General features: G+C 42.6%; 1 protein-coding gene across 9 annotated transcripts in view; it reads right to left on the bottom strand.

The window, feature by feature from the left end:
* Positions 1-23,696, bottom strand: part of CDK19 (cyclin dependent kinase 19) — a 136,619-nt gene that overhangs the window by 13,873 nt on the left and 99,050 nt on the right. For 5 of the 9 annotated variants that reach the window (XR_014786647.1, XM_084827292.1, XM_084827290.1 and 2 more), the window contains 5 exons: positions 16,322-16,465; positions 16,102-16,171; positions 14,502-14,607; positions 13,402-13,499; positions 12,183-12,261 (listed from right to left, as the gene is read on the bottom strand). Coding sequence is in view for 8 of the 9 variants with exons in the window: in XM_084827292.1 (XP_084683418.1) it covers positions 12,183-12,261; positions 13,402-13,499; positions 14,502-14,607; positions 16,102-16,171; positions 16,322-16,465 (497 nt within the window). In the remaining variant the exon portion in view is untranslated. The remainder of the gene's footprint in view (positions 1-12,182; positions 12,262-13,401; positions 13,500-14,501; positions 14,608-16,101; positions 16,172-16,321; positions 16,466-23,696) is intronic. The other 4 variants (XM_084827293.1, XM_084827291.1, XM_084827294.1 and 1 more) reach the window with 1 other exon arrangement.

Raw genomic sequence — 23,696 nt, forward strand, 5'->3', positions numbered from 1 at the left:
ATCAAAGCAAGACCTACAAAGATATTGTCCTTACCTAGATTCTTTTATCCATTCATTGATCACCCCTTAGTGGAAGCGCAATCAAAAGCATGGCTGCCTTGCTGGATTAGACAAAATCTAACACATCTAGAGCAGGGCATGGCTGTGGTGGTCTTCTCTTGCTTGCCCCCAGCATCTGGTATCCAGAGTCTTCAATGCCACTGAACATTAAGGTTCCACTTCACACGCACAGCTGCTGGTTTTTGTCAGAATTTACCCTCCACGAATGTTTCTAACCCTTTAAAAAAAAGCCATCTAAGACAGTGGCCATCACCCCATCTTGGGGAAGTTAATTATGCATTGCACAAATAAGAACTTCCTCTTCGAAGTCTTGAACCCAGAGTCAATCAACTTTATTGAGTATCCCTGAGTTCTAGAATTGTTTATTTTATTTTAAAAACTTTATTGAAATGTAAGAAACAGTACAACACACTCTTTCCATCGCTGCTGCAAAGGGAGGAAGCCCTGCACTGTTGCAAGGCAGGTGAGATCCAGGGCTCCTGCTGCTGCTGCCGCCGCCTTACTGGGGTGCTATCTCCACCTGTGGGACTTCTACTCTGCCTCCTTGCAGACCAAGGTCCAGCCAAGTGCCTCCCCACTCCCAGATGCAACACCTGGGGGAGTCACTACAGGGGAACATGAGGGCGAGGGCTTGTCCTCCTGCCTGAAAGGAGGGAGGGGAACTGCTTGCCTCAGTGTGGCCTGCAGGACTGCTTGCACTAGAGATGTGTTTTCTAAAGAAGGGGGGAGGTGTTGGGAGAGAGGGAATGGCCATTACGGTTCTACAGGGCAGAAGGAGACACGAAGGGGGGAGACAGTCACACCCTAAAGGCAGAGCGTGTAACAATATGGTGCTGACTGTCCCCAAATTGTCCCCCAACTAAAATAACCTGGATGGCCCAGGCAACAGACCCCCTGGGTTGAAACTGCTGCTGCTGAAAGCCAGGTCGGTGAATGGTAAAACAACTGCTATCCAGGACTTGATCCTGGATGAGCACACTGAGTCGGCCTGTATTACAGAGACCTGGTTGGATGAAGCTGGGGGAATTAATATCTCTCAGCTCTGCCTTCCAGGTTTCTCTGTCCAGCAACAGGCAAGATTTGGGGGGTGGGGAGGTGGCATGGCAGTGGTCTATCGGGATTCGATCCCCCTCACGAGGTGCCCTATCCCACAGTCTGCTGGGTTCGAGTGTGTGTATTTGAAAGTGGGTGCCCGGGACAGAATAGGGATACTGTTCTTGTACTGTCCACCCCACTGCTCAACAGTCTCCCTTCCTGAGCTAGCCAGGGTAGTCCCCGGGTTGGTGTTGGAGACCCTTTGGCTTGTTGTGCTGGGGAACTTCAACATCTATGCTGAGGCTGCCCTGTTGGGAGCGGCTCAGGACTTCATGTCCGCCATGACAACCATGGTGTCCCAAAAGGTATCTTTCTTCTGTCCCAAAAGGTATCTGGCCCCACCCATGCTGATGGGCACATTCTGGACCTCGTTTTCTGTGCTGGATGGGGTGATAGTGAACTGAGAGTGGAGGAATTTTCTATAGTTCCGTTGTCATGGGCAGGGATGCTCCGACTTGGATTCCTGCATTGAGCAGGGGGTTGGACATGACGGTCTTATAAACCGGACCTGGTGGGGTTTAGACTTGCTGGCACTCGGAACCTCTGCAGGGGTGGAGGGCCGATTAAGATGGTCCGCCCCAGGAGGCTAATGGATCTGAATGGTTTCCTGATGGCTCTTGGGGATTTTCCTATTGCCTCAGCAGGCGATTCTGTTGAAGCCCTGGCTGATCTCTGGAATGGAGAAATGACCAGGGTCATGGACACAATCACTCCTGAGTGTCCCCTCTCACGAAGTGGAGCCACACCTGGTTTTCTACGGAGCTGGCAGTGATGAAATGAGTGAGAAGATGACCAGAGCGATGTTGGCAGAAAACTCAGAGTGAATCCGATCGAACACGGGCTGTGGCAATATGGGCAGCAAAGAAAATATTTTTTCTGCCACTATTGCATCTGCAAAGAGCTGTCCAGCAGAGTGGTTCTGAGTGGTCAGGGGTCTTTTATATACTAGCCCATAAGAGGATAATTTAAACCTCTCAACAGCCCGCTGTGAACAATTTGTTCAGCACGTTGCAGACAAAATCACTCAAATCCGCTCTAACTTGGACTCTATAGTTGGTACAGACCCAGGGGATCTAACTTTGGCTCCTGCTTGTATGGTGTTGTTGGATACTTTTTAATTTGTACAGCCTGAGGATGTGGACAGGATCCTGGGAGAGGTGAGGGCCATCACGTGTGTTCTAGATCCTTGTCCTTCCTGGCTCATAAAGGCAGCCAGAGGTGGACTGGCCGAGTGGGTAAGGGGAGTGGTTAATGCCTCTCTTAGTCAAGGCAGAGTTCCAGCCTGCCTAAGGAGGTGGTGGTGAGACCTTTGTTTAAAAAAGCCCTCCCTGAACCCCACCATACTGGATAATTATCGGCCAGTCTCCAATTTTCCATTCCTGGGCAAGGTATTGGAGCACATGGTGGCCTCCCAACTCCAGGGATTCCTAGATGAGACAGATTATCTAGATCCATTTCAATCTGGCTTCTGACCCGGATATGGGACAGAAACAGCTCTGATTGGCTTGGTGGATGACCTACGTCGGGAACTAGACAGGGGGAGCGTCCCTGTTGGTTTCACTGGTACTCCCAGGGGCTTTCGATACCATTGACCATGGTATCCTTCTGGGCTGCCTTGCTGGGATGGGACTTGGAGGCGCTGTTTTACAATGGCTCTATTCCTTCTTGGAGGGGCGGACCTAGAAGGTGGTGCTGGGGGACTTCTGTTCGACTCCTTGGCCATTGGCCTGTGGAGTTCCTTGGGGTTCTGTTTTGTCCCCCATGCTATTTAACATATCCATGAAACCACTGGGAGAGGTTGTTCAGAGTTTGGGGGTTCAGTGTCACCAGTATGCTGATGACACACAACTCTACTTTTCCTTTCCATCTAATTCCAAGGAAGTTGTTCCAGTGCTAAACTGGTGTCTGTCAGCAGTAATGGACTGGATGAGGGCAAACCAACTGAAGCTTAATCCAGACAAGGCAGGGGTGCTCCTGGTCAGTCGAAAGGTAGATCAGGGAATAGGGATTCAGCTTGTGCTGGATGGGGTTACGCTCCCCCTGAAGACACAGGTTCACAGCTTGGGTGTACTTCTGGATTCAGCCCTGAGCCTGGATGCCCAGGTTTCAGCGGTGGCCAGGAGTGCATTTGCACAGTTAAAGCGCCCGTTCCTTGAGATGTCTCACTTGGCCAGTGACGCATGCCTTAGTTACATCCTGTTTGGATTACTATAACACGCTCTACGTGGGACTGCCTCTGAAGAGTGCTTGGAAACTTCAGCTGATTCAAAGAGCTGCTGCCAGACTGCTGACTGGGGCTGGCTACAGGGAGCATACAACTCCCCTGCTAAAACAGCAGTCTGTTTCCGGGCACAATTCAAAGTGCTGGTCATGTCCTATAAAGCCCTATATGGCTTGGGTCCAGGTTATCTGAAAGACCGTATTGTCCCCTATGAGCCTGCTCGTGCTCTGAGATCTGCAGTGGAGACCCTTCTTGCGGTCCCACCACCATCACAGGCTTGTTTGGTGGGAACATGGGAGAGGGCCTTCTCGGTGGCTGCCCCAAGGCTCTGGAACCCCCTTCCCAGGGAGGCAAGAGTGGCACCCTCCTTGGTATGCTTTCGCAGGCAGGTAAAAACGTTTTTGTTCCAGCAGGCCTTTGGGGATAGTCTGGACCTGTGAGAATATGATGGATGGATACTATGGTTTTATTTCTTGTTGTCTTTTAAAATTTTGATATTTTATATAATGTTAATATTACTGATGATTTATTTATTTAAAACTTTTGTATATTTCTATTTATAGGTTTTAACTGTATGCGTTTTTACTGTTGTAAAGCCGCCTTGAGTCTCAGTATTGGGGAAAAGGCAGGATATGAATAAACAAATATATTAATAATAATACTAATAATAATACTAATAATAATGTATAACGTATTATTTCTCTCTATTCCTTCTTTGCAAATGTTTCCTCAAGAGAATCACAGCAACAGGACGGAGTTCACAGTGTTCTGCCACCGATGCATAATGCCACCAGCATCTGGGCAGTTCAATGTTCTTTCCACAGGTTATATGCAGTGGGTGGCATTCTTCTGTTGCCCTGATGTTTGTGAAATAAATAAAAGCTGGCCAAACTAAAAAAAAAATAAATCAAGAGGCAAACCAGGCTGAACAAGTCTTATCTGGTGTGTCAATTTCTCTGCTAAAGCAATGCATGCCTTTTCGGAACAAATGTCCATGGGAATTGCAGTATTATCTTTCCAGTGCCTTGCAAATGTGGTTTTCCTGCTACAATTAAAAAGGAAATAAAATATTTATGTAATACGTTTGCTTTTACTCCATCCAAGGTACCAACCCAAGCCACTGTAGGGTTCTTTGGCATTGCTGTTTTGTAATTAATGAGATTTCCCTGAAGATCCCTTCCCCCAAATCCTCAGGCAGTAGACACAACCACCACAACTACAACCTAACTATGAGATCTTCAAGTGGAGTAAATGTTTGGGTCACCTCCTCCCTAATGTTTTTCCTAAATATTAAATATGTTACTTGATGCATCTGAAGCCAGTCAACTGGTAGAGAATGCAGTTTTTCTCTGAGTTGGGGTTCCAATAGCAGCCACTTGTTAATGTGAAAATCTGCTAACCTGGGCAAACCCTTCTTTTCCCATCCTTTGAAATCCACCTGTTTGTCCTAGCTGTAAAACGAGGGATGCTCCAGAAATTGATTGGATACTTCTCGCATGCTTTGTTCAAGACACTCGGGAGGAAGGGAAAAGTCCACCATGAAACTGTAGAAGACATAGCTAGTTCCATGTGTAGCCATGGTTGGTCTGCCTCTCCCTGGGACATCATTTGCCATAACTGGAAAGTCTCACAGTATTTTGGTATGCTAGGGATTCCAATCCACCCAGCTTCACCCTTTATAGGGTATACGTCTTCCTAGTCTCATTCTCTTTCCCTTATGTACAATGCTGACAAACAATTTTTGCCAACATAAGATACATTTTATCATGTATTAATATTGCTAAGACCTGGAAAAGGAATGAAAACTTTGAAAGCAGAGATATCTTCAATGCTGCCACACTTCCAAACAATGATAGTCTGAGTCTACCCCAACTCTTAATCTCCTGTTTTAATGTGCGTTATGACTAGATCAAAGTTGGGCTGCTTTAATTTAGATAAAAATTTAATGGATGGTCACTCAGGGGTATTTCAGCGACTTTTGATTTTGCAAGAAGATGGATATTGTTTAAATATGTTGTTGTATTCCCAGCAGAATATTAATGCAAAGTATGTCTGATTTAGTATAGTTGATTTTTAATCCTGCCATGGCACTGTAATCCGTTAACTCCCTTTTTTATCTCTGGAATTGATGTGAGTGACTCTGTAGGAAGCCATGCTATGTTATCAGCTAACAGACTTATGAGATGCTGTGTCCCACTCACCTCAAGCCTTTTTATGCTGAGGTTAGTTCTCAATGCCATTGCTAAAGGTTCTAGAGAAAGAGTGAATGGAAGAGGACAGACGGACACCCCTGATTAGTCCCGCTGTAAAGTTTGATTGGGAGAGCATTGTATGCATTGGCCCTAGCTGTCATTTTAGACTCTCGGTGTAGTGCCGAGATGGTGTTTATAAGGTCTCCTAGGTGCATTTTTAAAAAATAATGTCAACAAAAAAGTCCACTCAATTCGATCAAATGCCTTGCACGCATTGAGGGTCCAAGTGGCTGCTTGGAAGTCCTGTTCAGGCAGACAATATTTAACAGCCTAAGTGGAATAAAGCTGGCCTAATCAGGATTTATGCAGGATGCTATAAATGTGTTGAGCATATCCACCAGAATGCCAGTGAAGTTTCAAATCTTGGTTCAACAGTATATGGATTCTCATGTAGCTAATCAAGTAGCTTTATTCACAATGGCTGCTAAGAAGATTAGAGCAAATGTCCTAAAAATGGTTGCTGTAGGTTGTGCACATGACAAATGGATTTGAGAGTGGTGCTATCAGTTTGCTCTCAGTCTCCACAACCGAACAAGTCTTGGGATGTGCTCACTGAATGTATGATGCTGTCATGATTGACCATTAGGAGAAATGGGAAGCCCTATTAATATTTTATTTTGGCTTGCCTTAGTATCACTGTGAAGGGATGGAAGGCTCTTTGTTTTCACAGCATTTCAGGGCTTAGGTTCCATAAATTGCATAACATTTGAAGCAGTGCCTCCTTAATGGTGAATCGAGCGAAGCAGATGATCATGTCTCTGGGTTCAGAGGTCTCCCGTGGCTTTGGGCCTAGGGCATGGTGGGCTCGCTTAATATTGATTTCATCTAGCTGCATATCTAGTAGTCACACTGATATCGAATTTACAGGGAATGTTGCCATGTTGTTTCCCTCTTCTGACTCAGGAATACCGCAAGTGTGATTATTCTGAAGGTGACTCCTGTTTTCAAGATCTTCAACCTTTTGTCGCACCTCATTTGCAGTTTGTGCAAGTCTCTGTATTTTTGTCTCCTCCAAGGCTTCATCTACTGTTGCCACTATTCCCATTAGTTTAGAGGCCACTTTGTCTGTTTTAGTCTGATGGTTGCAGCCCACTGAAGCTAGAATAACATGGTGCCTTTGTTTCTGTGATCGCTGCATGAAACTCTGCCACCATCCGTCCTCTAGTTTTCTTTGCTGTTTCAGACACCATATTGGCTTTCTTTTTATTATCTGAGGATCCTAGAGGATCAGCTAAACACTGTGAGCCAAAGTAAGTTTTAAAATCCTGATCTCAGGCTTGTGTGCCTTAAGAAAACCCCTTCCAAAGCAAGTATTTTTTTTTAATCAAGATTCCCAAGGTCTTACTGCGACTGTGGTTGTATTTTAAGCGGCAAGGGATACTTGAATCAGGCATCCATTCCACTCCCACCTTCTAGAATTCCAAGAGGTAGAAACATTTATTTGAACCTGTTTTTCCCAACCATGTTTTATAAACCTGTTATTTTCCCCTTTAGTAATCTTTTTTTAAATAGGTAAAAAGACATATACTATTTAGTTTTTCCTCAAAGAAAGGTCTTCTAAGCTCTTGATCATTTTAGTTGCCTTTCTTTACCCTGTTCAGTGTATGTTGTTGTTCAGTCGTTCAGTCGTGTCCGACTCTTCGTTACCTCATGGACCATAGCACGCCAGGCCTTCCTGTCCTCTGCTCTCTCCCGGAGTGTGCTCAAATTCATATTCATTGCATCGGTGATGCTATCTAACCATCTCATCCTCTGCCGTCCCCTTCTCCTTTTGCCTTCAATCTTTCCCAGCATCAGTGTATATAACATTCTAAATATGGACACATCACAGATTCATAGTGGCATTATCATTGCTTTTTTCCCATTGCCAAGAGAAATGACCTAAAATTGTGTTTTCTGTTTTTGCTACACTAGTCAAAGTAGAAGTAATATTTGTAGACTGAAATCCATTCTCTCCTCTCAGTGGTCAATTGACAATTCTGGAGTTCACTGAAATAGCTTAGGTTTTCAGGATGCAAGTTTTTCTCAAATTAAGTATTTATATTTGAATTAATTATATAGGAAAGGTGTTTAACATTAATATATATGAAACTTCTTTGAACCAGTTCAACACATTTCAACAATGTCTTCTTCATGGGCAATAATCCCTTAAATTCTCATTTTCTAACCAACTACTTTTCAGAATTCTAATTCACTTGGGAGACATATTCATCAAAATTCTCCATTTGGTAGCAGTTTGAGGTTTGCTTCTCTGCCATTTTTGATCCTATCTTTATATATATGTGACATTTTTGGTACAATATATCACGTGCTGAAAGTGGACAGAGGAGACTCACTATCAAATCCTTGCTCAAATCCCAGGCAAATTTCTTTCTCTCATAGTGTAGCCTACCTTACAGGGTCTGTAGCTCGGCAACAGAACACATGTTTTGCATACAGAAAGTTCCAGATTTAATTCCTGGCAGATCCTGAAGGGCTGGGAAAGATTTCTGTCTGAAATCCTGGACACAAACAAATACCAGCTTAAGCTCTCCCCTCTCCTTCATCATCTGGCTATGGGTGACTCACAGCCACTGTCATCCATATTGGTCCAAATCCATGGTTCAATACTGACAGAATTATAGACAGTAACGAAAGCAAGCTGCTACAGAAAGCAGGGATGAAAGCACCTTTGGGATGGCTGCAGAAAGACCATGGCATGGAGAGCGGTGCCAGACTCGGGCACAGGTTTTCCAAGTATGTTTAAAAGGAGAGAAAGTGCTCTTGGAGGGAGCTGCAAAGCAAATAAAGGGGTAGAGGGAAGTTTGAATGGTGATGGAGGGAGGGCAGCATAGCAACAGGTTCTTAAGAGTCAAACCAGCTCATGCCTAATCTACAGTCCCTCCCTTGCCTTGTAACCCTTGATCTCAATGTTTGTAGACTTTCACTAGCACTACTTTTCATAAAATCAGTGTCAGTGTGATTAACAGTGAGGTAGAGTAATGATTAAACAACCATTTTTTAACAGACAGCTTTGGTGTAAACATTTCTTTTCCCATGTCTCTCAGTGGAATACAAGGGATTCATTATAAACTGAATGATGGGAAACACAAAGCAAAAGGGATTTCTACCTAATGATACAAACTCTGTTATCACTGCCAAGAGTTACAATTAAAGCCATGTTTGCACTTTTATTGCAAAAGATGACATGACATTCAGGAATGACACTTCTTCAGTGGGTGTCAAGTCAGACAGGACTACAGTTTGCAATTGTGCATTAGATTTATGGCCAAAAGAATGTGCTGCTGGCGAGAGATCATAGTGCAAAGCAGCTGACTGAAATTAAACCGACTGAAATACAGCCTGATGAAAACCAGAGAAAAAGGGGGTGTTGGTTTATTTGCTTTTGTTAACACCTCAAATTATCTAAAGACCATTTCAGAAAAAGGCCTTTGAAAGAAGAGTTTAGGGTTCAACTAAGGTCTGAGAAGTTTAAAATATCTGAAATAGGTTAGGCATGAAAAGGAATGTGTTAATTTCAAAGGTTTCACCATTAGGTTAAAAAAATACTATGGAATAACTTTCAAATATATGCCCTCATTTTCTATGCTCAGCTCAAAACACACCATTACGTTAAACTGCCTTAAAAACCATTTCAACAGCAGCTCAGACACACAGCAAGCCAGGTGCCTTAAAGCCAGGCACCCACAATTTCTAGTTGGTCTTGCTAGCCAAGCCAAAAATTTTGATAGCCAGTTTCCTGTTCCTTGCACTTATGCCATCCTTTTGAGCAGGAAAGGTACAGTGGAGAAGTGTGCTGGCTTAGCAACTGCTGAGTAAATGTGCCCTAAATGCTTTGATTTAGCAGCAGCCAAGGAAGTCTCCTGCTAGAAAGGCAGGTGGGGAGCATACTGGCTTGGCCTCTTTTGGGTGGCACTGCTCTGGGCACTTCTGCCCAGTAGTGGCCAAGGAAGCCTCCCATCAGTCTCTCTTGAAGAAAACGCTGGTAGGACACTTGCCAGCTTTACCATTCTGAGACGGGTTGTGCCAGGCCTCCAAGCAGCCAGACTGCCCCCAGCCTTTCCCCCAACCTTGGTGCTGGGGAGGGGGCAGAGATCACTGTGCAGTCTTTGGGAAGATCCCTGCCCAGTTCCATAGCTTCATGCTGGGAGAAAGGCTGGTTGCTCAGCAGAGGGGAGTGGCGCAGTTGCCATGGTGAGCATGGTGACTCAAAGTGTCGAGGCCTGCTTAAAGCCATGGACAACCAGAAGTTTTGCTTAATTAGTATACCTGTGAAAGGATAACTAGAAAACATTTACTAGGATTTTTAGATGTTTCGCGTTTCAAATGTTTATGTGGCATCAAGTTGTCTTTTCATATATAGTCTAGCGGTCTATAAATTGACTAAATAATAAATAAATAAATAAATAAATAAATATTTCATGACATGTAATGTCATCCTCACCAACAATGCCCTGGCTTTCTGCTACAAAGTTCATAAACTCCAGATTTTGATCTATAGTGATTAGGCTCTTTAAATCTCTTATATCTTTTGCTCTCTCTGTTGTCATATGGACACAGGAAGCTGCCTTATGCCAGGTCAGACTTTGTTCATCTAGCCAAGTATTGTCTACGGAGGGAAGTGGCAGCAGCTGTCTAGGATCTCAGGCAGATGTTTCACCCATCACTTGCTACCTGATCCTTTTTAATGGAAGATGCCGCGGATTGGACCTGTATCCTTTTGCATGCAAGACATGTGCTCTACCACTGAGCAGTGACCCCTTCCCATATGTTCCCCCTTATTCTCTTGCTCCCACTCCACCCTCAATTCTATATCATGTAGACTACCAATCCTTTTCTGCAGGGATACTTCCAAATTTATCCTTATCTCCTGCAAACTCTTTCTTACACACACACAATTTCTTCGTATGTGTAATACTGGTTCCACTCCCAGTTTGAAATAGGTTGTCAAAACCCACCCTCTCGCTAGCTCAATCTTGAGCTCCTTTTTACTTTTTTAATCTGAATCAAAAATCTTTATTATACATGCATACATTACCTGTGCATTTAATACTTTTTATGTTTAACATCTATTATGTCTAGAGAGGCAGAGCTATTGTAGGCAAAGTGGGAAAGTATTCCCCTAAAAATTAATTGCCCTCTTTTGCTGTCTCATCTACACCATCCCCATACAAACTCCAGCTCACCATTTGCTGAACTGCTGGATGACCACAGCTGGATTTGCAACTGCTAAAGAAGCAAATTATTTTTCTGCATTTTCCCCTAATAGTTCACACATGCAGAACCTTCTTCCTTTGCCCTGCCACCAAAAATATGAAGTTTTGGAACACTCCTGTATCCTTAACTCCACCCACTTCTGTCAAGCTCACACTCATATTGTGGTATTTCATTATAGCGATTCATCTTTCTGTGTCTGTAGCAATGTTACCTACCCTGAATGTTGAAACTGGGCAAGCCATAATTTTAAAAAAAAACATCCTGATATGCAGCATCAGTTTGTGGCCTTGCTGTTCCATGCAGACATCACCATATCAAACCCAAGTTTGGTGCCATTAACTGATTGCAAGCACTGTGCACTAAAGCACAATTACACCGGATCTGATTCCTGGTCTGCCCCGTAACTAAGTACCAACACTGCAGGACATCCTAGGCCAGATGAGAATGCAAAGTAAAGCTGGGTGTCAACATATTGACAATACTGAGCTCCAACTCCCCTTGCGCAGTCTTGTGTAGTGGCCCATGTACACACTGAAACGGAGGCAGGGAGTAGACAAGACAGAATGGTGTGAGAATCCAGAGGGAACATCCTCTGTTCCTGACAAAAACTAAGCAGTACTGCTCCAAGCGCAGCCCTATTCTTTTTTTGTATTTTTATCCCACCTTTCTGCATGGCGCTCAAGGCAGCCAACAATAACAAAAAAGCAATCACATTAAAAAGTAACAATATACAAAGCTGGAGTCCTGCAGTTGAGTTACCAATAACACATACTCATTTATGATGGTCCTCTAGGGAAAGGGAGTTCCACAACTGATCTCATCAAGAATACTGAAAATCTGTATTCTAAGACATAAAATAAGGCTAGGAAATGGCCAAATTATATGTACACAATATCCCAGGGCTCTGTATATGTATGTGAACGAATTATACTGGAGAAGCCACAATTATTTCAAAAACAAGTCAAGCTCCACTGCTACAAAGAATATAGGGCATAAATAGCTGGAAGAATATTTCTCATCAACTGCAGGCTCTTTAAAGATGTCACAAAGACACAGATAATTACAGCTTAAGGCCTTTTCTCTTTCTTCCCTTAGCTACATGCTACTAATAGTGTCTAAATTTACTGAAAATTATTCAATATAAAGTAGTCAAATTCCCTATAAGTTATCATGCATGAAAATGCTACACTTTTCAATAATGTCCCATGACATATCGCTGGGATGGTCTTAACAAGGAATCTGTGTTCAATGCAAGCCCCTGGCGTCTGTCAGTTTTCTAACTGAGGAACCATAATTCCATTTTACTGATTTCTGGTCAACTGGTCTCTGAACTATACCTTATCCCCCTTTTCCTCAGGTTCATCCTCATTGAGAAATTCTCGCTTTGGGTAAGGAATCTGGCAGCCAGCAAAAACACTAGAGAAGAAAGAATAAAATGGAGTTACATCAATGTGCATTAACTTACAAACTTGCCTTATTTGGATGTAACACTAAACTATGCTTTAGCGTTACATGAATGAACCTTGGGTCTGTGAGTTCCCCCACTCCAGCATGGCTGTGAGGAGACAGTTAAACTGAAAACAAAAGCAAAAGCTTCCAATCTCCTCCTTGTGGCTATGCTGGAGGAAAGAGGAAAGAGCACATGAGCCCAAGGCTAATGCATATAATGCTGAACCACAGTTTAGTATTACAGCCAAACCAGTCAGTGGTTTCATCCTATTGCTGCTGCTCTGCAGCTAATAAATATCAATATCAATAATAAATAGCAGCAACAAATAAATACCAACAAATGCCAAACAAATGTCATGACAATTTTTCCATGACAACGGCGAAGGACATGTCTACATGTGTAATTTTAAACCAACTTCAAATCTATTTTAACTGTTATGGCTACTAATGAAACTGCAGGAACTTTATTTCCAAGATAGGACTAGAGAATTATAACCAAAAAAAAAGTCTCTGAGCTCTGACAGAATTATAACCCAGTCCACTGGGTTAGATCCAGAAAAAAGTGTGCGTAATGGGGCTGGCCAAAATTGACTTCCCCACCTCCTCCTCCACCCAGCAGCCTATCCAGCCACCCAAAACGGCTCCTCTGAAGGTCAGGAGACCCTGCTGAATAGGCTGGGCTATGCAGGGGCTGACGGGGAAGGAGGGATTTCTGAAAATTGGGCTGAAGCAATTTCCCCAAATGAGAGCTCTACTTGTAGAGCCGCCCAGTTCTCAGGGATCTCCCTCAACCCTCTGCATCACAGAGAAAAACCTGAAAATAATGCAATAAAGGATATCCATCACCTCTGCTGGCTCTCCTCAGAGGCTACAAGTTTCTTTACTTTACTGACAACTCGCAGGCAAATCTCTGTCCAGTTAGAGACCTATATCAAATTGATTACCTCATGGAAAAGGCAAGAAATAAAATGTAGCCAGCGTATGTTTGCTTTACAGGGTATTCCGGCTCATAGCCTACTTGTATATATTTAAAAATGGTCCCAGAGAGCAAAATTTACTGTTAAGCAGAAGAAAGAAAAACCTCTAAATAATAGATGAGACACATACTCTGATGTAGGCAGTGGGTCCTCCTGGAAGTAAGGATCCTGCAAAGCTTGCTCTGAGGTAATTCTTTTTGTAGGATCCATAGTGAGAAGTTTTTGAAGCTGTATAACATAATATTAGAAAAATCAGCTTATATGAATATCACTGTAGAACTTATTGGCATATATGCCACAATGAAGCCCAATATTTACTTATAACAATGTCAAAGAAAATGGAGGGTTTCCTACACAGAAAAGTTGTAACCATTTGTACTGGTTATTATTATAGAACAACTTTCCACAACCTGGTGCTCTCCAAATGGCTTGGACTACAAGTCCCACCATCCCCAGTTGGCAAGCTGCTGGCTGGGAGATGTTGCAGGTTGTAGCCCAAGACATCTGGAGGGCTCCAGGCTGGGGAAGCCTGATATAGAAATACAGAAGATAGTACAATACAGTATAATGTGCACCATCCACTAATTTATCTCTAATTTATTATCATTAATTTAATAATTTAGGGGGAAAAGGCATTTTAGAAAGAAATGAAACTTAGATATTTCCCTTGTGTCTATCATCTCATGACATAAGAACATGAGAGACGTCTTGCAGACTCAGTCCAAAGGACCATCTACTCTAGCACCCTCTTAAGCACAGTGGCCACCCAAATGCCTCTAGAAACCCCACAAGGAGATGATGAACAACTGACCCCTGCTATTGCCCCCCAGCAACTCGTATTCAGTACAGGAATCAGCAATTTCACATTTGAATGCTTTACAAACTCTTGGGTGCATGCCACTTGTTAATTATTAATCAGTCTTAGAATTTGTAAATGACAATTTGTCCATCACCCCGAGTGATCTATGAATGACATTAAAATCACAGGAGTAACAGACAACACAAATGAATTCAGACTTTTCAATGAATTACGTCTTTAAATCTGTACATCTTCATCCTAATTCTCTGTCAGAATAAGGCCAGGCTGATAATCTATACAAACGTCCCTGGAGTGAGTCCCACTGAACTCAATGGAGTTTACTTCTGACTAGATATGTATAGGATTCTGTTGTGAATATGACAAAATAAAGTAGTTCTCAGCAGCACTATAAGAATGGCAATATTACTTACCAAAACAAACCAACCATCAAACACATAACTTACTAAAAGGAATACTTTGCTGTCAGGCTTGACTTTGTGTTTTTCCATATATTTTATGAGGCTACTATTGGCATACCTGAGGAATTCAAATGAAAAGACATATTTTACAAGGGCAATGCACTATCAAAAATAAAGAAAAGGTACACTATATACTGATTTACATTCCAAGTAACACTTCGCGAACTTTTATTTACTAGTCCATACACTGGTCTGCATATGCCTGCGAGGCAGGTGGTGGGGGAGATTTTTGGTAACACATGAATGTCATTCCTCTTTACTTCAAATAACATGTGCAACTGATGTCTATTGCAGGATGTATTAAAATAAATACAGAGATGCACTAACACTTGACATGTCACAAAATACCGATACTTATTTTTATTTAATGGATTTATATCCCACCATTTAACCAAGTTTTGAGGCTAACAAATACAATAAAACAATATTACATCAATAATAAATAAAACGTAATAGAACAGCATTACAAAAACAGTGACAGAAAGAAAAGTAAAAGAAAATCAAACCAGAGACAGTAAAAATCCAAATGGGGGCAAATATCCTAACAGGCAGAACAAATGCTACTAAAAGCCCAAGAGAACAGGACAGACTTCACACAGTAAAGTCTGTGCACCCATAAGATAATAAGGGAGTTGCTTGGTGCATATGCTTAGGGAGGGAATTCCAAAGTTTGAGGGCCACTACTCTACAAGCCCTGTTTCAATTAACCTCAGAAGGTGTGTGTGTGGGGGGCACACTGGGAGATAGGCCAGGCAGATTCAGGTGGAAAACAGCACTCCTTCAGATATCCTAATCCAGGAACGGGAACTCTGTTGGTGGACTACAACTCCCATGCAGATGTTGGACAACTCCCATCAGCCCCAGCCAGCATGGCCAATAGTCAGGGATGATAGGAAATGTAGTCCACAAATTGTTGGATATAAATCCAACAATATTTGGAGGACCACAGTTTTCCTACCCCTTGAACTGAGCTCGGAAACAGTGGTAGCCAGGCTCTTAGCCTGGCTGCCATGTCCTAAACTAGCCACAGTTTCCAGTCATTTGTCAAAAGCAGCCCAATGTACAACACATTACAATGATTCAGTTTGGACACTGGAGGTGTTTGAATTTTAAAACCTGAAGAAGGAATGAGACAATGGCCACATCCAGAAGCAGCACTAAACCATGGATTAGTGTAATGAGACCTGTTGCAGTGAGATGCAGCCTTTCATATGAGCCTTTCTTACTCCCCTGCATATGAGGGAAGGAAATTTGAAGCTTCCAGATGCAGTTTAAATCAAACTGGTTTCCCATTTCCTCTGAAACTTTGTACAAACCACAGTTTCCCACATTCAGGCAAAACAGGAAATGGTTTGTTACAATCCATGACCAGAACCTTCACATTTCTTCCCCTTGAACAAGGAGGGGGAAGCTGCATGCCCAAGACTTGCTACCGTGCTTTCTCATATTGCTAAACCATGCATTACACTTGAACGAGGCCACTAAAAACCTGATCTCAATCATCATGTTTTAAAAGCATAATTACCACTAGTCCCAGATACCCACTACTTACGTTGTTCTCCTAAAGTCTTTTTGAAGTGTGGGATATTCTGGCATCTTCCTAATGTCTTCCCAGTCTTTATCTGTGTAAAGAAAAAGGAATTGGCAAATATTAAAAATGCAAAGATATACAAACAGTAATATTTGCTTACTCTCCAGTCTTACTTGTTTATAACAACCTATTTTTTTATTAATTAAAGTTTGCGTAAAGCCCCTTAGTGACATTAAATTACCTGCAGGGAATCCCATTACACTGAATATGCGATCAAGCTGATCATGATGAAAAGGATTGCTTGTTTTGATGTCTTCCTGACGACAGTGAAAGATAGGTTCTGAAGTCAATAGCTCAGCAAATATACAGCCGATGGCCCATATATCTAGGAAACATGATCACACGTAAAATCTAAATGTCCTCATTTATTTTTGCACTAAAGTATGGTGCATTAATGTTAATCACAAAATGATACATTAAAATATATAGCAAACCAATACACAAAAGAAAATGGAGTAGTTTTGTTATAACTAGATGAAACAAACTGGCTTGTAAATTTTACTTGAAGGCACACATTTGTAGTCAGATATTATATACAGAGCAGAAAATCTCCAAATCCTTGATGACAACATAAAGTTATTCCATTAATTATGTAAAATACATTAGAATAAACTCAGAAAGCAAACAGTGAAAACCTCTATTAGTAGGAAATCCCCACTAGGATGAAAGATTATGTTTGTCACAGCAGCAGAAAACAAAAGCACAAAATGCTCTTTTCAAATATCATTTGCAGAATCAGAATCCAAATAGGAAAACATTTGTTGAAGTCTTTCTGTAAGTACATATTCAGATATATAGTGCATTTAGTAGTGTGAGGCTCACTCGCATTACATTTTAACTAAGAATACCATCTATTTACGTGAGCTAAATGTAGTATGGAAAAAGCTGAAACGTAAGCTCTTAAGGGGAAAAAAAATTACTTCCCTAACCAAATTATGAGGACTCTAAAGAGCCTTGCTGTAAGGAACTAACCAGGAAGGTACATTTTCAATCTATTTTTGGATATCCTGGATCAGAAGTTCAGAACCTCAGGCCTGTGGGACAAATCCGGCATTCCTGGAGTCCCAATCTGGCCCTCCTGGGTTCCCCAAATGGCCATGCACCCTTTCCCCTGTCCGTGTATCGTGTGGTCATTTCCCAGCTTTTGCATGTTTTTTCCCCATTCTGAAAGGTTGAAATGCTTCTCTTAAGGCTTGGGCACTGGCAGTAAGAACCTTCAGCTAAATATGCTGGTATTTTTGGTCTTTTGACCCCACCCCTTTTGCCCTGCCCACCACTGGAATGCAGCCTTTGAGAGCTGCTCCGAAATTGAATCTGGGCTCTTGGGCTGAAAGTGGATTTCCTCCACGGTCCTAGAACAAAATAACAGTCTTCTGAAATAACACGGCAAGGCTTACATTAATAAAAGAAAGAAGTTACTGTAAAAATGAATACAATCCAAAATTAAACAGAGGTAACCATAATGAGATTTTTCTTGTTGTATTTCAACTATCTATTGAGGTTAATTTTGTATCTTCCTCAAAAGGAATAGAAATCCCTTTGAAGTCTAGTCCAAGTATTACATAATAATTCTTAATGATGCTGATAATCTTCTGCAACCTTTCAGACTCCTTTATAGAGTTGTGAATGATAACAGTAGATTATCCCCCATCTCAAGTGATGTCCTAAAGTGGGAATGGGGTGGCTGCATATGATGATGAGGAATAAAAGGAATTAACTGGACCCAAATGCTCTCTGAGTCATAACAGTCACATGAAGAAGCATATCCTAGATCAGAGGTTGGGAAGCATATATAATTAGTACAGTGTCATTTAGATGAATAGACCAATTTGGAGAGATTGGGTTGTGCTGGTGAAGTAGCAGGGAGGAGCTCAAACAACATACTCTTATGATGTGGCTTGAACCGTCCCTTGAAGGGGTAGCAGAGGTATCAAAGCCTGTATAACTGGAAGTGACTGTTGTTGTCCACAGCGTCCAGGAAGCCCCCGAGCAAGGCAAAAGAGAACAGCCTTCCCACACTGGCTGAGTTTGGGGGCACCCTGGCTTATCATTTATGAGGAGCACATTTGTGCATGCTGCCTGAGTGTTCCCACTACAAGCAGGAGCAGCTAAAACAAAGCACAGACTTTCTGTTCATGGTTTATCATTACATGTGACCTCTGGCTTATATCTCCCTCAACAAGTTAGAGACCTAACTCATGTTTTGCTGGAGAACCCTGGCTTATTGTTGTCTGAATGGGGTCAATGTCTCACAGCAACCGTCATTTCATACATATACTGTATTAGAACAGGGAGATGACATTAAACTATCATGTCTAATATCATGTTCAGAGACCAATTCTCAATTAATCTGTCTAATATCTCATTTGAAGATGATTCATACTGCAATCCTATGTACTCTTTCCCATGACCAAGCCTTACTGAACACAGTGGTTCTTTTCTGAGTAAGCATGCATGATTGCACTGTAATTCAATGGCCAGCACCATCTTCTGGCAGTGAATTCCATAAAACAGTATTGTGTGAAGAAATACTGTCATTTATCTGCCCTGAATTTATTGCCAATTTCACTGTGTCCTGAGAGAGGGAGAAAATTTGTCTCTACCACAACCTCACTGGTCATAATTTTATGAATGTTAGCTCCCATTTCTTTTTCCTCCTGAAAGCCTCAGGAGTAGAGTGACACAATCTCATCATGTAGTGTCACTCTCAGAGCTTGGGGGGTGGGGGCGTGGAAGCTGCCAGCCAGCAGTTGTTGGAAGGTGCTCCAGAAATGAGCAGTGAATGCCACCCACCCAAAAAATTCTGGGTGTGTTTGATCTCCCCTCCCAAAAATTTTAAGCCAAAATTTCTCATATGAGAACTTACAGCTCTATGCGAAATTATTTTTGGATTTTCCTTCAACTTTATTTAACTGAAGCATTTATTTGAAAAAAGAAATCTTTCTAGCAGCACTAGTCTCAGCTGACTAATCATGGTCTGCATCAACCACAGCCTCTACTAGTATATATTTAGAAAGAGGGTTGTTCTTTTAAGCTTAACAATAAATTTAGAATTTAGCTCAAGGGAGATACATTACCTAGAAACAGCCGCAACCACCCTGCCAATTTGTGGAACGCTTAACATAGCAACTCAGAGTTCTCAGTTCACACTTAAACTGTATTTTAGGGACACTCCATTTATCAACTGCTTTGAAATTTTTGCAGCATACCTTTCATGAATCAACATATCACACACACAAAAGAATAAAGGGCACAAATGTTGTTTTTCAGATACTGAAATTAGCTTTCATGTTAAATTATTCTAGAATCTACAATGTACACAGTTTTTAGAGGACAGCCACTCTTCAACAAGATGCACATAAAACTCAATGTACTGTGGCAACAATTAATTACCCAGTTACAAGAAAATACCACAATGGAATGGTGGTTACCCTTGCTAGTATTGTGGTGGAACACAATACTAGTACTTCAGAAATAATCAGGGCATAATCTAGTCAAGAGTTAGGTACTGTCAAGTTCCATTTATTTCAATGGGAGAGTTAAACACATGCTTAAATCTCTTCCATGGAAATAAATTAGGCTTGAGAGTATTTAATTCTGGCTGGATTGTGCCCTTGGCTTCTTAAGAGCAAGCTTCATGAAAACAGTTGGCTGCTTACAGTTGGCTGTGAGCCAGTGTGGTGTAGTGGCTAGAGTGTTGGACTGGGAGTCAGGAGATCTGGGTTCTAGTCTCCACTTGGCCATGAAAGCTCACTGCGTGGCTTTGGGCCAGTCACAGACTCTCAACCCAGCCTACCTCACAAGGTTGCTGTTGTGAGGATAAAATGGAGAGGAGGAGGATTCTGTATGCCGCTTTGGGTTCCTTAAGGAGGAAAAAAGGTGGGATATAAATGCAATAAATAAATAAATAAATAAATAAATAAATAAGAGCACTAATTCTGTGCATCCACTATACAATTGTCCATATTCAATATGGTGAAGACTCCTTTCTCGGTAACACCATGCATATTAAGGGAGAGCGACAAGTATTTAAATGTTAAAAACCTATTGGCTAGTTTAATTGATAAATTAAATATACCACAGTCAGAGAGGCAAGTTAAGCATGAGTTTAGCAATAGGACAATGAGGCCAGGGCAGTAAACGTCCTTTGATCTTTAAAAAAACGCCCCCCCCAACCCTCCTTAGTTTTCCAAGTAAACAAACCCTAACAAAACCATTTATGAAGCTAAAAAGCCAGAAGGGGTGTGGGAGTTATCAAGTGAATTGCAGGATGTCAAATGTATGACTATGTGCATGTGGGGCAGAAGTCGTGGGTGTGTGCTTGGCACAATGAGCTCCTGGCTCTCATGGAACAAGTTTGTTCCCTTGAGGCCAAGGTAGCTGACACGGAGGTGCTGAGAGAGATGCAGAAATGTGTGTAGATAAAACCTTCAGGGATATGACAGAGGCATCCCATTCCCAGGCTGACAGGTCTTCTGCTTTCACTGAGAGTCTCAAGGAAAAGGGCATAATTCTGAGGAAGAGGAAAATGATCCTTCAGTAGGGACCCATGTCCTGGGTAACAAACTGGTTTCACACCAAAGATATGTCTTCAGAATGGGGAGACGGAACCACTAGCAGTGGGTGATTTAAGGTGCAATCTTATGCATCTTTGATAGAAAAAGTCTTAATACTCCACGCATTCCCCAGCCAGCCATACTGGGAGTTGTAGGACTTCTTTCTGTATAAGCATGCATAGGAACACAGATATGCTCTCCCAAAGGTATGTAGGTGGACCCCTTCTTTAGGCAGGCTGAGAAAACGGTTTTGTTCCATATGGCTTTTTAGTATTTTAAGGGCACAATCTGAAGGCTTACGAATATCCAGTGCAGAGCGGGAGGTGTGTTGCGCCTCCCCTCTGCATTTTAGTTAGACAGGCATTTTCTCCCATCTAGCAGAGGCTTTGGGGATGGGGAGGGAAGGAGGCTGGGGATAGCCCACTGGCACGCCCCCTTTCACCCTTCTACAAGCTTGTATTCACGAGCTCATACAGGCAGCTGGCATGGTTTTCTCCGCATCTGCTGCAAGGGGGTAGGGTAGGGGACCTTGGACTCCTGGGTCCAAGGCTGGAGTGCTATCTCCAGCCTCGGATCCAGGAATCCGAAATATCCTCTGTTCCCTAGACACTGTCTAGGGGCCATAAGATTGCTCCCTAAATGTATTAGTAAATGTATTCATCTGTATGATGAAAACACCCATCTCTCTCTGTTTTTCACTGGATTCAGGTGAGACAGCAGAAGTGCTGAAACAGTGCTTGGAATCAGTAATGGATTATTGGTTGAGGGCCAATAAACAAACACAGTCAAGATCAAATTCATAGTCTAGGGGTACTCCTGGATCTAGTTTTGTCACTGGAGGTTCAGGTAGCTTCTGTGGCAAAAAGTGCCTTTCATCAGCACTAGTTGTGGCGTCTCCTAGGCAGTGACAGGACGGCCATAGTTATCTATCTTCTGGTAACATCTAGGATTGTCTACTGAAATGCATTGCACATGGGATGCCTTGAGGACTGTTCAGAAAGAACAGGTTGCTTACCTGTAACTGTGGTTCGTCAAGTGGTCATCTAAACTCACACACATGGTTATGGGCAGAAGTCATTTGGAACATCCTAGAGCTGAACAGAGTTTTAGGATGGAGTCCCACCAACCTCCTCTGCACACACTCTGGGCGTGGCTCCCATCTGCCTCTCAGTTCAGAGTGCACTACAGTGAAGGAAAACTGTTGAGGCATCGAAGCAGGGAATATGGTGGGTTATGGGAGTTCACAGAGGACCACTTCCCCTTTTTTGTAGTCTCTGACTCTCACACATGGATACCTGAAAAGCAATACACTTCCCGGAAGAAGATGTCATGCCATAACTGAAGGAACTATTCTGCTGAAAGCTACATCAGTACAAGCTCTGATATCCAGGCACTGATGTGTGATGAAGGTAAAAGATTGAGCCCAGGTTGCTGTGCTACACAACTGCGGAAGCGGATTGAGTAAGGGGCCTGGTAGCCATGCATTTGCCACTTGTGAGTGTGTGTGTGCGTGTTAAAGACTTTTTCAGTAAATAGGGGAAAGTGGTTGAACAGAAAGAAAGATCTGTGATGTTCCCGAACTACACTCATGAAGTACCATTAACATTCATGGATCCTCAGTCAAAGCTGTAATAACAAACGTGCTTCATTTGGGAGATATACCACATTTTCCCAGATGTTAAATATAATCATTTGACTGCTCAGACAATTTGGTAAGTTCAACAAAAGCAGATCCAGGACAAAATGCATGAAGATGTGCATGATAAATGGAAAACCAAGGCACGCTGAATTCTCAACAGCAACAACAAAGGTGCAGAAAGGCCTAGATGGTGGTGTTTGTGCAGGGATTAAGAGCTGCAGAAGGTGTGGTAAAAATTTGTTCAGAGATGCTTTATAGAAAGCTGTGATCAGAGTTGAGCAGACAGATGCATATGCCAGGATATTCATGTGAAGATGCAAGCAAGGAGGACACATGCACCAGCCCCAGAAATTGAGGGGAAGAGACTTCGTCCCACCTTATTTATGTAAAAAATGACTGTGGTATTGTCTGTTGAGATTTGGACCCCTCTGAGTCAATAGGAGCAGAGTAAGATTTTTTGCTTTGCCTTGGATTGGGATGCTTCAACAATTATGGAGTTTGGCATGCACTGTTTGAAGAAGAAGGTGCAGTCTTCCTTCTGAACTATATATATGTATATATGTATGTGTATGTAGGTATGTATGTATGTGTATATGCGTGTGTGTGTAAGTGTGAGTGTGTGTGTGTGTTTTCTATCTTCCTGGATGTGGGTGAGAAAGTAGAAGGTTTTGCCCAAGATTGCTTGATAACATACAAGAGTGTTGGAAGCACAGGAATAGCAACTGTGGGAGGTAGGCCTGGCTGTATCCTTTTAAATGCCGAGTCCATGACCTGGACTGGCAGAGCCTTGATCTGTAGTCCTAGGGATTCTGCATCCTGAGCATTTGTTCTGCAGAAGGTCTGACATCATCTGATGGAGAGGGAGGGTTTTGATTTCCCACAGCAGCATCCAAAGAGGAGGTTGAGGTCGCTACGAAAAATGGAAAGGATAAGCTGGAGCAATAGTCATCCTGCGGTGAAGAAAGATAGTTAGCTGGTGTTTCCATGTTAGGGGCCAGTGATGCTGAGCTGCTGGTGGCGGTTGTGTGGGAGCCAGTGGCTCAGGAAGTTTTGTCAGGATCATGTCCTGGAAGACGTTAGCCAGAAGGAGGGCAGAGAGCAAGGGGCAAGCTCGTAATGCTTGGTACCGCGGTGGTTTGCAATACCTGAGTGAATCCTACATACCATATGAGAACGCGGCCCACGGTTGGAGGTTGTTTTAGGTTGTTCTCCATAATGAGAACGAGACCGTTGGTAGTGGGAATGGTGATGATTAGAGTCTCTATCCCCATACTCATGATACTGCCTGGAGGGAGATTGGTGCAATCATGGCAGAAGCCACGATAATAGTAGGGAGGGGGACTTGCTGAAGTGAGGGCGTC

The sequence above is a fragment of the Heloderma suspectum genome, chromosome 1 (assembly GCF_057233095.1).
Source record: "Heloderma suspectum isolate Gila_16-S chromosome 1, 16-S_ref, whole genome shotgun sequence".
Classification (NCBI taxonomy): Eukaryota; Metazoa; Chordata; class Lepidosauria; order Squamata; family Helodermatidae; genus Heloderma; species Heloderma suspectum.